A 12,370-nucleotide genomic window follows, 5' to 3' on the forward strand; every position below is an offset into this window, starting at 1 on the left:
CCCAGTCCTTGATTTACTTTTTTAAAACGTGGCTTCTAAAAAACTTGGCGTCTGTGCTGGGGTGTGGCTCGGTGGTAGGTGCTCTCCCGGGCATGCACAGGCCTGGCCTGGCCGCCGCACAAGGGGAAACCGCCACCAACTTCACGTCACCTGTGTGCTCGTCTTGTTCCTGGAAGAGGGGCCTCAGCAGACATGAGGGATGTTCATAGACAGTGATAAAATGACTCTGGATTGTCTCAAACACACTTGCCCAGACTCCACGGCCCTGCTAGTGCCTTGGCAGGCCCCACCTCACCACCGCTGAGAGGCGGTCGGTCATCAGTCCGCACAGCAGGCTGCCTGGCTCCCACCTCAGTGGCCAGGAGTCCCGGGTGGCAGACTCCAGCATCAGCAGTCACTTTGCAGGGCACACTGGGCCTGCCTTTGTTTTTTTAACTACTGGGGTTAAACCCTGGGGTGTTCCACCACTGAGCCACATCCTGGCCCTTTTCATTTTTCTTTATTGCTTTTAGTTGTACATGTACACAACACCTTTATTTTATTTATCTTTATGTGATGTTGAGGATGGAATCCAGGGCCTCACTAAGTTGCTGAGGCTGGCTTTGAACTTGCAATCCTCCTGCCTCGGCCTCCCCAGTTACTGGGATGACGGCCTGACCGCCGTGCCCGGCTTCTCCAGGTGACAGGCCGCTGTGTCGGGGCTGGCAGGCTGCAGCCCGCAGGCCACGTCCAGCTGTTGCCGACTCACAATTGACGACCCCGGTGCTCCTTGCACCACCTGCGTGGCCTCCAGTGTGTTGCTGGACACTGCAGATGCCCACCGGGTACCTCCAGAGCAAGCCCCAGCCCTCGCAGCCCTGCTCCTGCAGGTCCATGTCTCATCTCTGGACTCCCCTGTCCTGGCCTCTCCTGTCACGGGGTCACACGTGTGGTCTTGTGTGTCTGGCTGTCACTGAGCACTAGGTCCTCGGGTCTGACCGTGTTGCAGATGTGCATGGAGCATGTCGGGATTCATCCTCCTGGGGGTGGACCCGGGGCTGCCTCCACCGTTGCGTAGGGCGTCACTGCTGTAGACGCTGCCCTCAGCAGGCCCCCAGTGACTTGGGCACGTGTCATGCTTGCTCCTGAGGGTTCCCTCAGCCCTAGACTCAGGGCTTGAACAAGACAGGACAGCGCTCATCGCCGGGCTGACCCCCAGGGCTGCGGGGACCGCAGGAGCTCAGCTGGGTGCAGGAAGGGGCGCAGGAGCCTCCCGGCCCTCCCCAGATGCCTCCCTTCTGCCTCACTGGACACGCCCGGGCTGCGCAGGGTCCCCCGCCCTGCGCAGAGTGCAGCAGCTTGTGCAGGGCGCAGAGGGCTTACCTGGCTCTTCCTAGCAAAGACCCAGGGCTGCAGTGCCCCTCAGAGGAGATGGGCGGTCAGGGTGGTGTGGCCGGTGCGGTGCCCTTCCACGGAGCGTTTAGGCCTTGGTGGTCAGCGCCCAGGTGGAGCCCATGTAGTGATGCATGAAAGTCCGTGAGCTGCCCAGTGCCCCAGTACTCGGAAGCCCCTGCGCCCGCCCTGCTGGCCTCACCTTCCGGTGGGAGTGCAGGCCCAGTCACGGTCACCTCTTCTGTCCCCTCCAGAGCCGACAGCTCCTTTAACTTCATGGCCTTCTTCTTCCTCTTCGGAGCCCAGTTTGTCCTGACTGTCCTCCAGGCTGTTGGCTTCTCAGGATGGGGCGCGTGGTAAGCTGTGGCGCCTGAGCGGGTGGGCACCGCTGGGCAGGCCTGCTGGCACAGCGCACGGGGAGCAGGGGCCTGGCCGCGGGGCCCTGGCTCCACCTGCGGCCACCCCATCCCCGACGCGCCCTTCCTCCTCTGCCAGGTGGGCTCCTGGCTCCCAGGTCTCTGCAGGCTCCCTTCCGGGTGCCCACAGAGGCCCACTGGGGAAGCCCTGGCCCAGGTGGGACAGGAAGGACGTGCAGGGACGCTGGAGGGAGAGGGGTGCAGGGCCGGCGGAGCCGGCTGTGGAGTGGACCCAGACGAGTACCTGCACTAGAAAGGGCCTCCGAGGGCCGAGCCCTCCTCTCTTCACCCCAGACTGGCCGGGTCCTCCCTCCTCCCTCCAGCTGTGCCCACCGTCCTCCAAGACTGTCCAGGGCCAGGGCGGGAGGGGAGGGAGGGAGCGCACGGGGAGGAGGGACGAGGAGGCTTCACTCAGGGTCAGAGGACCAGCTCGTGCTGGGCTTTTACAGGTGATGGTGATTTTGTATCATTTGATCAACATAAAAAAGTTAAAAAAAAAAAAAAGGGAATAAAAAGGAGCAGAGCAGGAAGGAAAGAGCACTGAAGTCTTTCTAGGTGGTACTCCTTGGCCCTCCACAGAGGGCAGCTAACAGGCAGCCCTCTCACTTCTCTCCTGCACTTGGAGCTGCCGTTGTGAGGCAGGAAAAGGACCCCTGGCCTGTGGCCCTCGGGTGGTGATCTGAGCATTCCGGGTGGTGTCAGTCACCTAGTAGTCCTCGAATGCCCAGTCTTCCACAGTTACCATTTCTTATTGGTTATTCAGAGCTCTTTGTATGTGAAGGACAGCAGGCCCTTGCCCAGTACGCATGCTGAAGCTCACTCTCCCCTGCAGTGGCTGGCTGGCAGCGATCAACTTCTTTCAGACCAGCATTGGGGCTGCTGTGGTCATGCTGCTTTCAGCCATCATGTTCTCCCTGTCTGCTGCCATGATGGCAGTTGCCATCATGAAGGTGAGTCCTTGGGTCCTAGGATGTGCAGCCCTTGCCCCTCCTCTCCCGTCACTAAAGTGGGGAAAGTTGGGGGAAACCAGGCAGGGCCTCCAGAGTCTCCTCCCAGGGAGTCCCACAGGGTGCACTTGGTCCCCACAACACACCTGTGGAAAGTCACTGAGAGCTCACAGAGACCCAGCGCCTGGGGTCAGTGGGGGACACGCGGCCCCTCTGCCTGGCGCGTGCCGAGATCCCAGATCCAGAGGCGCCCAGGGGCTGAGCGGAAGCCACACTGTTGGCCCCACGGCTCAGGCCCAGGAGCCCCTCCTGTCAGGGAGGGTGGAGGCCCCAGGGCCAGGTCCCCAGAAGCCCGGCCAGCTTCCCAGCCCCTCCTGAGCTCGGCCTCAGGCTGCAGGGCAGGCTCTGGGTCCTGAGACAGGCACACAGACGGGCAGACAGCCCCCCGGGCCCAGCTGGAGGACATCAAGATGGAGAAGCTGTTTTTCACTTACTGAGACCACCACCATCTCGGGAGGCGGGCAGCCCTTTGCAGTGGGGAAACCTGGGTCCTGGAGGGGGCGCAGCCGTGCCCAGAGCCCTTTGGAGGTCTGTGGCCGGATGTGGAACGGGGGGTTCACAAGTGCCAGGCTTCACCAGCACACACCTGCCACTGCCAAGACCTGCCCGTGGGGCGAGGCTGAAGGTGAGGGGCTTGCACCAGGCGGGGGCTGTGTGCCCAGCGCTCGACGGAGGCCCCAGCCCTGCCCTCCAGAGCAGCCCTGCCCGTCCAGTCTCCACTGACTGTAATCAGGTCTGCAGCAGCAAGCTTGGTGTCCAGGCTGCTGGCCAGCCCCATGAGGGCAGGGCCAGGTAGAGAGGTGGATGTTGAGCATGCACCAGGCCCCAGTCCTGTCCCCAGCAGCAAAACAGAACCTGAGCACGGCCTACTTGACACCAGCAGTGGGGCTGCCGCCCCTGACTGCCTGAGGACCCCTCCTGTGCCGGCTCCCGCAGCCCTCTTCCTCGCGTCGTGCAGGTGGGCAGTCGGCACAGCTGCCCCTCCACTGGTGTCCACTCGGGCCTCATCCCCCTCCCTGGGGTAAAGCATGCATTCCTCCTGCGTGGCGGCTGAGGTGCTGCCGAGGCCAAGGGCAGCCCCCTGCCGGCCTGTGCTGACCATCGCTCTGGGGTCCCAGTGGCCACGGACGTGGTGAAGGAGCCAGGTGGCTGTGTTTGCAGACACTCACAGGAAGAAGAAGGCGCCTGCCTGGCACGGGCAGTCCCTGCGCGGGCACAGACCCACCGGCTCCTGCCTCGTTCCTCTGACCCTGTAGGTGCACAGAATCTACCGTGGGACTGGTGGAAACTTCCAGAAGGCACAGACGGAGTGGAGCACCGGTGCCTGGCGGAACCCCCCTTCCCGGGAGGCCCAGTACAACAACTTCTCGGGGAACAGCCTGCCCGAGTACCCCACCGTGCCCAACTACCCAGCCAGTGGCAGCCAGTGGCCTTAGAGGGAGCCGCTGGCCAAGCTGCCGCCGGCCTTCTCTGCCACTCCCGCTCCTGTTGCCCTCGGGTCCCCATGGCCCTCCCCAGCCAGGGCCTGTGGACGCCATGTTCCTCCTGCCCCAACAGCAGGGCTCCTGGCCAGCCCTGCCTGGCGGCTCTCTGGCCTCTGCTGTCCAGCAGGGCGTCTCTTGTTCCTGAGAACACGTGGCCACTCAGCACCCACTGTGGCAGGCACAGCCTCTGTCTCCAGGTCACAGAGGGCCCAGCTGAGGGGCCCCAGGGGGACAGTGGCAGCAGGCTGGTGCCCACCGTCCATCCAGAGTTGCTGACACAGTGTCCTCGCTCTTGGCTGCTTGTGGCATCTTTGGTGCCAACCAGGAAGAGGCCTTGCAGGGTCCAGGTCCCCTGCAGGTGGCAGAGGTTTGGTGCACGTTCGGCCCTCTGTGTCTTTGTCATCCTCCTACGTCCCTGCTCACCTGCAGCCAGTGACTCATGGGACCAGCCCACAGGGATGGCCAGAGGCAGAACCCACCTCCCCAGTGACCTGCACTGCCCGTCCACCCATCCAGCAGTCCTCCCCGTGCGTCCTGCTGGACAGGGCCTCTGGAGCCACACTGTGGCTGTGACAGTCCCTCCCCTCCTGGGCTAGCCCAGCCTGTGCCCGCGCCCCAGGGTGTGGCCCCCCAGAGCCGGGCAGCGAGGGGGCCCTGCCTCCTGCTCAGGAGCCCAGAGGACCCTGGGGGACTGCGGGCAGGCAGAGGCGGAGCCCTGGGATGGCCCCTCAGGGCCGAGCTGTGCCTTACAGAGGACTTGTCCCTCCACTCCTGCCCTCTGGGGCGCTGTGTCCTTGGAGGAGCCGGGTGCACCCTGGGCTGGGCTCAGTGGTGGAGCGCGCCGAGCAGAGGAGGCCCTGGTTCCATCCTCAGTTCACGTTAAAAGAATTGATATAATAAAGGTATCGTGTCTACCCACAGCTACAGAATTATTACACCAAAAGGGCCAAAGTGTCTCACGGACATGTCTGTGTCCCCTTTGGTGACATCTGGGCATAAAATCTTCCCTTTGGTGGCCTTTCTGTGCTGCTGGCCAAGACTTCACGGTGCCCAGCTGCCACCCCTTGCAGGGCAGGCCCTTCCCAGCACACTGGGGGTCACCGGCTCTCGCCAGGACCACTCCGTCCAGGCACCCACGTTCTCCACCCCAGAGCAGAGGGGAAGGCAGCCTGGTGCCATGCAGGCCCAGGGCCCCCCAGAGCCCCACGGCCCCGGCCAGCCTCTTGCCCGCAGAAGCCTGCCCTGCCTGTGACTCCCCCTGGGTGGCAAAGCAGTGCAGCCACCATGGGGAAGAGCCTCGAGCCCCACCCGCCAGCCCTGCACCCTCAAGACTGGTGGTTTTTGTTAGGTGAAAGTATTCTGGAAATAAATCCTTTTTTTGCATCAGACTGAGCAAGGGACTGTTTGTGGTGTGTGACACGTGTGTGTGTGTGTGTGTGTGTGTGTGTGTGTGTGTGTGTCCCTAGGTCTCCTGTCCACCAATGGGTCCCAGAGCATGTGGCCAGCGTGAGCCTGGCCCGTGTCCAGTCCTCAAGGTGGCTCTACCATGCCCACTTCCCTGACGGGCATTCTACCTGGCAGCAGAGCTGAGCCTCCAGGGTGCAGGGCCTCGCCGTCCCTCCGTGTCCACACGGACCCAGGTCCCTCCACGGCCTCGAGCTGCCTCCTCTTTGTGCCCAGGTGTTTTGTTTGGGAGGCATCTTCGCATGTGTGTGTGCCTGTGTCAGGAGTTATGGGTGCCCTAAGGACACAGGCGGGCCTCCCAGCCTCCGCCTCCCACCCATTTCCCCTGCGCCGTTGCCATGCCACTTGGTACTAGGGGCACCTTGGGCTCCTCAGAGCTTGCCCCAGCACGTGGCCCAAACTGCCCTGGCCATGCCTCCCCGGCCCCTCGGGAGCGCATCCCTACCACAGACCAGAGCCCCATGAAACCCCCATCACACTCCCTGAAATTGTCATTCTCCAGTCATTCCTGAGTGTCCTCTGCCCATCTTCCCCTCCGTCCACCTTCCTGGGAGACTCCAGATAGCTGTCTGCCAGCCCCTGCCAAATAGCCTTGGCAGACGGAAAAATGGAAGTGGGATTGCTGGGGGTCCCACTGAGGACCGAGAACCCAGGCAGGACACAGGCTTCTCTCTGAGTGCCCTGTCCCTTTGGGGGTCCCAGGATGGTCAAGAGAATGAGGAAACCATGATGGAAGGACAAGAGCCTGGCTGCCCTGGGGATCCTGGTGGCCACTGCCCCGAGGACTCCTCAGGCCAGGTGACAGTCCTGTTGTACTGGTCCTGGTCCCTCTCTGTACATCCCCGGCCACAGGTGGCTGTGTGGACAACGCCCTGCCTTCTGGCTTCCAGTTGTGTCCGTGGAAGGGCCTGGCCCTGGGAACTATGGTGGACCCCCCCTGAGGCCCTGTCTCTGCGGGCCCCGGTCTGCAGTCTGTGCCCACTCTGTGCTCCCCTTGGCCCCAGGAGCTTGGTCCTTCCAGGCCGAGGGCCTTCTCCCTCCCTCCCGCCCTCCCTCTCTTCCTCCCTCCCTCTCGCCCTTCCTTCCTGGCGCCCAGGGCCTGGAACAGGGCAGGCGGGCACTCTGCCCCGAGCTGCCCGCAGCCTGGTCAGCCTGCCTCTGCTGCTGGTTGCTGAGCAGCACAGACTGCACAAGCTTCAAAGGAAGGAGGCTCATGGTTCTAGAGGCCCCCAGGGAAGGGCCCACATTGGGTGCCCACCATTGGGTGCCGGCCTCTTGCTGGCAGGGTCCCAGGGTGGCACGGGCCATTGTGTGTCCAGAGACAGGAGCACATGTGTGCATTGCTGGTCTTTTTATTTATCTACTTATTTTCAGGTGCAGGTGGACACAACACCTTTATTTTATTAACTTCACATGGTGCTGAGGATGGAACCCAGGGCCTCGCACGTGCTGGGCAAGCGCTCTACCGCTGAACCACCACCCAGCGCTTGGCCCCTGTCTTTTGTCCAGTGCTGGGGATGGAACGCCGTCTTCAGCATAGAAACAGTGTCTTTGATGGGAGGAGAGGCAGAGTCTGTGGCCACCACGGATTTGAAGGACTGACTTTTCCTTCATGTCCCCTTGCTGGTGACCTGTGGCCATCCCTTGCCTGGGCCTAGGTGCCAGGTCAGCACAACCAGGCTCACACAGAGCTGGCCTCGGGATGGGTGTTGGGGCAGGAGACACCTGGGGAACAGGCCCGTCATTTTCCCTGTGTTCTGAGCACCTTGTCCACTATGGGCTTCCCTCCACAGCTGGCCTCAGTGACAGGGGACACAGGGAGACCTCGTCACTTTTTGGATTCCTCAGCATCACTGTGCCAGGTCACCAGGGCAACAGCCAAGGACACATCACCAGAAAAAGCCACCTCCCAGCGGGCTCCAGCATCAGCCAGGACACTGCTGCTCCGGGAAGCAGCCAGCCCCCCGGCGGCCCGTGCCTGAGCCGGGCGAGGCTCGCAGAGCCGCAGTCCCAGGCTTCACCCAGCACAGTCCATCTCACACGGGTTCACCAGACCACCAGCTCGCCTGCACAGGCTGAGGGCACACCGGCGGCCAGCTTTGTGCTGCCGTGACAAAACCCCCAGCACAGGGTGACCACGAGGGAAGGGTTACTTCACTCATGGTTCTGGCAGTTCAAGGCCAAGATGAGGCGGCCCTGTGTGTGGGAGTGTGGTCAGGCACCATGGTGGGAGCCCGTGCTGGAGAGAGTAGTCCCAGGACCACCTGTAGCACATGGACCTTCGGCCCCAGGCCACACCAGACACACATGCATTTACCCAGAGAGCACAGCGGAGAGGCACCTGTCCTCTGGATGCCCTGCCTACAGGAAAGGCAGGCCAAGTGGCCCCTGCTCGGCTCCTGGGCCCAGCTCCTGAGGGCTTGCCTCACGTTGGGTGGTGTGCGGGGTGGACCAGCAGGCCTGCTCTCCTCGGGTGCCCTCCAGACACTGGAGCTGGGCCGGCAGCCTCGTCTCCAGGGGTGCCTGCTGCCTCCAGCCCGGTGCTCGGCCTGCCAGGACTGCGGCTTGCATGGCCAAGGTGCAGGGAACAGCTGGAGTGGGGACACTGAGGGGAGCTCAGAACTGGTGTCCAGTGGGCTGGAGGGTCGGGGACACCAGTTCAGGTCAGCCAGGGACTCTGCTCCCTCCTCCTGTGCATGGCCAGCCCCTTTGGATGGCTTCCTGTGAGCAGGTTCATCTGGCAGGCCAGGCCAGGCCTACTCTGTCTTTGAGTGGACATGGCTGAGGCACCTGGCGAAGGGTGACGACAAGGGCAGAGGCTCCCTGCCTCTTTTTGCCCTTCTGGGAGTGCACTCGGCCCTTTGTCCCTGGAGCGGCTTCAGGAAAACACCATGTCATGAGCGTCAACCTTGGGCGTGAGTCACTTACTCCTGCTGTCCACTGCTCCCAACCTGATCCAGACCGTGAGGTGCTGACCAGGTCTTCTCATCCTCTCGGAGGACGTCTGCTTGGGGGGTGGCGAGACTGGGCCCCTGGCCACTTGAGATGGGAAAGCCCTCTGTAGCTGGGGCCCACTGAATGCCCAGGTGCCAGCAGCGTTGACTTGTTCAGCTCTTTCCTCTTGGCGGGCAATGGCAGGCCACCAGCACAAGCTTCCACAGGGCCACCTTCCCCCCTCCCAGGGAGCTCCCTCCTGACTTCCAGCTCCTGGGGTCCAGGCAGCCTTGGGATTGTGGCTGCACGGACCCACCCCTGACTGTATCCAAGTGACCCCTCTATGTGTCTTCTTTTAAGAACACCCATCGTTGGATTCAAGACCACTGGAATCTTATTTTATTTATATTTATTTTTGGTACTGGGGATTGAACCCAGGGACACTTAACCACAGTGCGACACTGTCGGTCCTTTTTATTTTTGGACAGGGTCTCACTAAGTTGCCTAGGCTGGCCTCAAACTTGTGATCCTCCTGCCTCAGTCTCTGGAGTAGCTGGGAATGACAGGCACAAACACCGCGCCCACCTTATGACCTCATGTTTTTTTAATTCCAGGTATTGACCCCACAGAGCCACATCCCCAGCCCTTTGTATATTTTATTTAGAAACAGTTCTCGCTAAGTTGCTAGTCTGGCTTTGAACTTGTGATCCTCCTGCCTCAGCCTCCTGAGCTGCTGGGATTACAGGTGTGTGCCACCGCATCTGGCTATGACCTCAATTTAATGTAACTAATTACACCCAGGATAACACTTATTTTTCCCCAAAAAAGTTCATATTCTGAGGTTCTAGGTGGACATAAATTTTGGAGAGGATACCATTTGTTTTTATCTTTTCACTGCTATGACAACTTAGAGGAGAAAAATTTTATTTGGGGCTCAGTTTCAGAGGTTTAGTTTATGATCCGTGGCTGCTGCTCTGGGGCTGAGCTGAGGCAGAACGTGACGGAGTGTGGAGAGGCCACCTGGAAGCAGAGCAGGTGAGGAGCCAGGGACAAAACCCAACCCCCAAGGGCACCCAATGACCCACGCCCTCCAGCCACACCCTCCTGCCTACAGTCACCACCCAATGATCCATTCAGACAATCCAACAGAACCAACCATCAGTCCCCTGATTAGGTTACAGTTCTAACCATTTCACCTCTGAACATTCCTGCACTGTCTCATGAGCTTTTTGGGGGACACAGTATCTGCACCATAACATCATTCACCCCTTGAACTTAGCTTTAGGGAGTGGGTGAACAGGCCGCCCTCCTGGCAGCTGCTGGGGGTCCCTGATAAGGCCCTGCATGGCCCAGGCTCAGGGTGTCTGTCTCGGGTTTGCTGGACTTTCTGTTGAAATTCCAAAGCTTCAGGAAACTCAGGTAACCCGGGATGGTCAGTCACCCTGTGCATTATCTAGGCAACAGGAGGGAAGATGTTCTAGAAGGCAGACCAGGTCAAGTCCACCATCTGTTCTGCCATTAATACCAGACAGGGCCAACACCTCCGCTGCCCGTGACATTCACAGATCAGGTTGGCTCTTGCTGTGCCAGTCAGAGTGGTGGCCAGCTCAACCCTGTGCTTCCTCACACCTGCCTCCATCAGGGGCCTCACAGCCCTCACGCCTTCTGGCCTGTTTCGCCCTGAGGTGCACAACATCTAAACACAGGAGACTGGGCCCCCAGTCAGTCCTGTGTGTCCCAGGGCACAGCTCTACATCCTGCAGCTACTGTGATTGGGGTGGCACAGTGTTGGTCCCCACCTAATGTGACACTGGGAGGCAGTGCTCTTGCCAGTTAAGAGCAGGAGCGTGGGAGTTTCCAATCCCAGACAGAGTGGGCAATTCATTTACTTTCTCTAAACCTCAGTTTGCACATCTTGAAAATGGGAATATGCAAATCAGCAGAGGAAAGGGTCTTGAGGGGTGACCCAGAGTCCCCTGTCTACAGCAGGTCACCTGGGCCTCCCATGGCAAGTAGGTCTCACACCAGCTGGGGAAGGAGGCCTGGATACCGGAGCATTAATTGAACTTGGTTTGATAAATATTAACCAAGGCACCTGCTTATCCCTGGGCTGGTGCTGGACACCTGGATGTAGCCATAGTGAGGCAGAGAAGGTGGGCCTCAAAGACCCCCAAAAGGGCTGTTTTCTACCCCCAGCCAGCTTTCCCTAAATGGCTTCCCCACGACTAACCAAAAGTAATCAGGTACATATGGAGCCCATTTGAAGTGGACCGAATGAGGGCCAGGTGTGGTGGTGCACACCTGTAACCCCAGCAACCGAGGACACTGAGGCAGGAGCATCACAACTGGACAATTCAGCAAGACCATGTCTCAAAAAGGGCAGGGTATCTCAGTGGTGGGGCACTTGCCTTGCAAGTGTGAAGCTCTGGGTTCCCTCTCCAGCAGCAGCAAAACAGGGTCAGCACGGAAGGCACTTCTTCTTGTGTGGCCCTGGGGACTGAATTCAGGGGAGCTCCACCCTGAGCCACCTCTGTGGCCTTTTGGAGACAGGGCTTCGCTAAGTCACCCACCCTGGCCTGGACCTGTGTTCCTCCTGCCCCACTGGGATGAAGGAGGTGTCCCCACCACTGGCACCATTTGCTTTTTCAAATATCCCACGATTAGAAATATATTTTCTGGGCTGGGGATGTGGCTCAAGCGGTAGTGCACTCACCTGGCATGTGTGGGGCGCTGGGTTCAATCCTCAGCACCATATAAAAATAAAATAAAGATGTTGTGTCCACCGAAAACTGAAAAATAAATATTAAAAAATTAAAAAAAAGAAATACATTTTCTGGTCCTATGCTAACAGTTGTTCATTCACTAATTTGCGTATTCCTATGATGTACCCCTGGGCTATCCTCGGTTTACAAAAATGCAGAGGACTTAGAGGGTAAGTGACTGGTCCTGAGTCACATGGTCCCAACCTGGTACAGCCCCAGCCTGGCCTGTGTCCTGCATTCTTCCAGCTGCATGGTCACTCTTGCAGGAACATGGCCAGAGCTGAGGTTCAAGGTGCAAATGCCCCCGGAGGAGGCACCCATGTTGTGGTTGAGTGCTTGAATGCTGCAGAACACACCTGCTACCTACACCTCCCAGGGCTGGCCCCCAGAACACTGCCATTCTACCTTCCCATCGGGCAGTTCTAAGTGGCCGCAGACCTGCAGGAGAACCCTTCTGATTACATTTAGCCTTTAGAGTCTGGCTTGCTCTGGTCATTTGGCCCAAGGTGCTATCCTACCCCAGGGTGCCCTTCCACACACCGTTTTAAACATCTGAAACCACCGTGTCCATTTATTTCTTGTGTCTCCCCCTTCCCCTGGGCCATGCTGCCAAGAGACTAGCTGGCCATTCTATCCTCAGAGCACTGGCAGGCACCAAGTACCTATCTGAATGGGTATGTGTCCTCCAACCTCAAAACGGCGCCCACCCGGGAGGCAGTGGGGGACATGGGGATACCAGGAACCATTTCTGGAAGCCCGGTATCCCTGCTTCCAGGGCTCCTCCTGGGGTGCCGCACTGAGGGGGCCCGGGACCCTCCCCAGTTCCTTCCTCGGGGCGGAAGGCAGGCAGACAATGCAGGGCACTTCGGCAACTACTCCAACGGCACGCCCGCCCGCGCGGCCTGCGCTTGGCACTGGACAGCGGCGCCGGG

The 12,370-nt window shown here is 60.0% G+C and overlaps 1 protein-coding gene and 2 long non-coding RNA genes across 3 annotated transcripts in view; 1 reads left to right on the plus strand and 2 right to left on the minus strand.

Annotated features, from left to right (window-relative positions):
* Window positions 1-5,664, plus strand: part of Scamp4 (secretory carrier membrane protein 4) — a 16,434-nt gene extending 10,770 nt beyond the window's left edge. Inside the window, exons 5-7 of the mRNA XM_015503605.2 lie at window positions 1,626-1,727; window positions 2,620-2,737; window positions 4,051-5,664. Coding sequence (XP_015359091.1) covers window positions 1,626-1,727; window positions 2,620-2,737; window positions 4,051-4,230 — 400 coding nt within the window. The 3' untranslated portion in view covers window positions 4,231-5,664. The remainder of the gene's footprint in view (window positions 1-1,625; window positions 1,728-2,619; window positions 2,738-4,050) is intronic.
* On the minus strand, window positions 580-2,625 carry LOC125619844. The gene is made up of 3 exons (XR_007351438.1): window positions 1,574-2,625; window positions 1,363-1,465; window positions 580-1,154 (listed from the first exon to the last, which is right to left on the minus strand). It is a non-coding gene; the product is annotated as an uncharacterized LOC125619844 (long non-coding RNA).
* A 5,345-nt stretch (window positions 5,665-11,009) lies between the features above and the next one.
* LOC125619841 lies at window positions 11,010-12,364 on the minus strand. The gene is made up of 2 exons (XR_007351436.1): window positions 11,390-12,364; window positions 11,010-11,206 (listed from the first exon to the last, which is right to left on the minus strand). It is a non-coding gene; the product is annotated as an uncharacterized LOC125619841 (long non-coding RNA).
* Between the last annotated feature and the right edge of the window lie 6 nt (window positions 12,365-12,370).

This window comes from Marmota marmota, unplaced genomic scaffold, assembly GCF_001458135.2.
Source record: "Marmota marmota marmota unplaced genomic scaffold, marMar, whole genome shotgun sequence".
Lineage (NCBI taxonomy): Eukaryota > Metazoa > Chordata > Mammalia > Rodentia > Sciuridae > Marmota > Marmota marmota.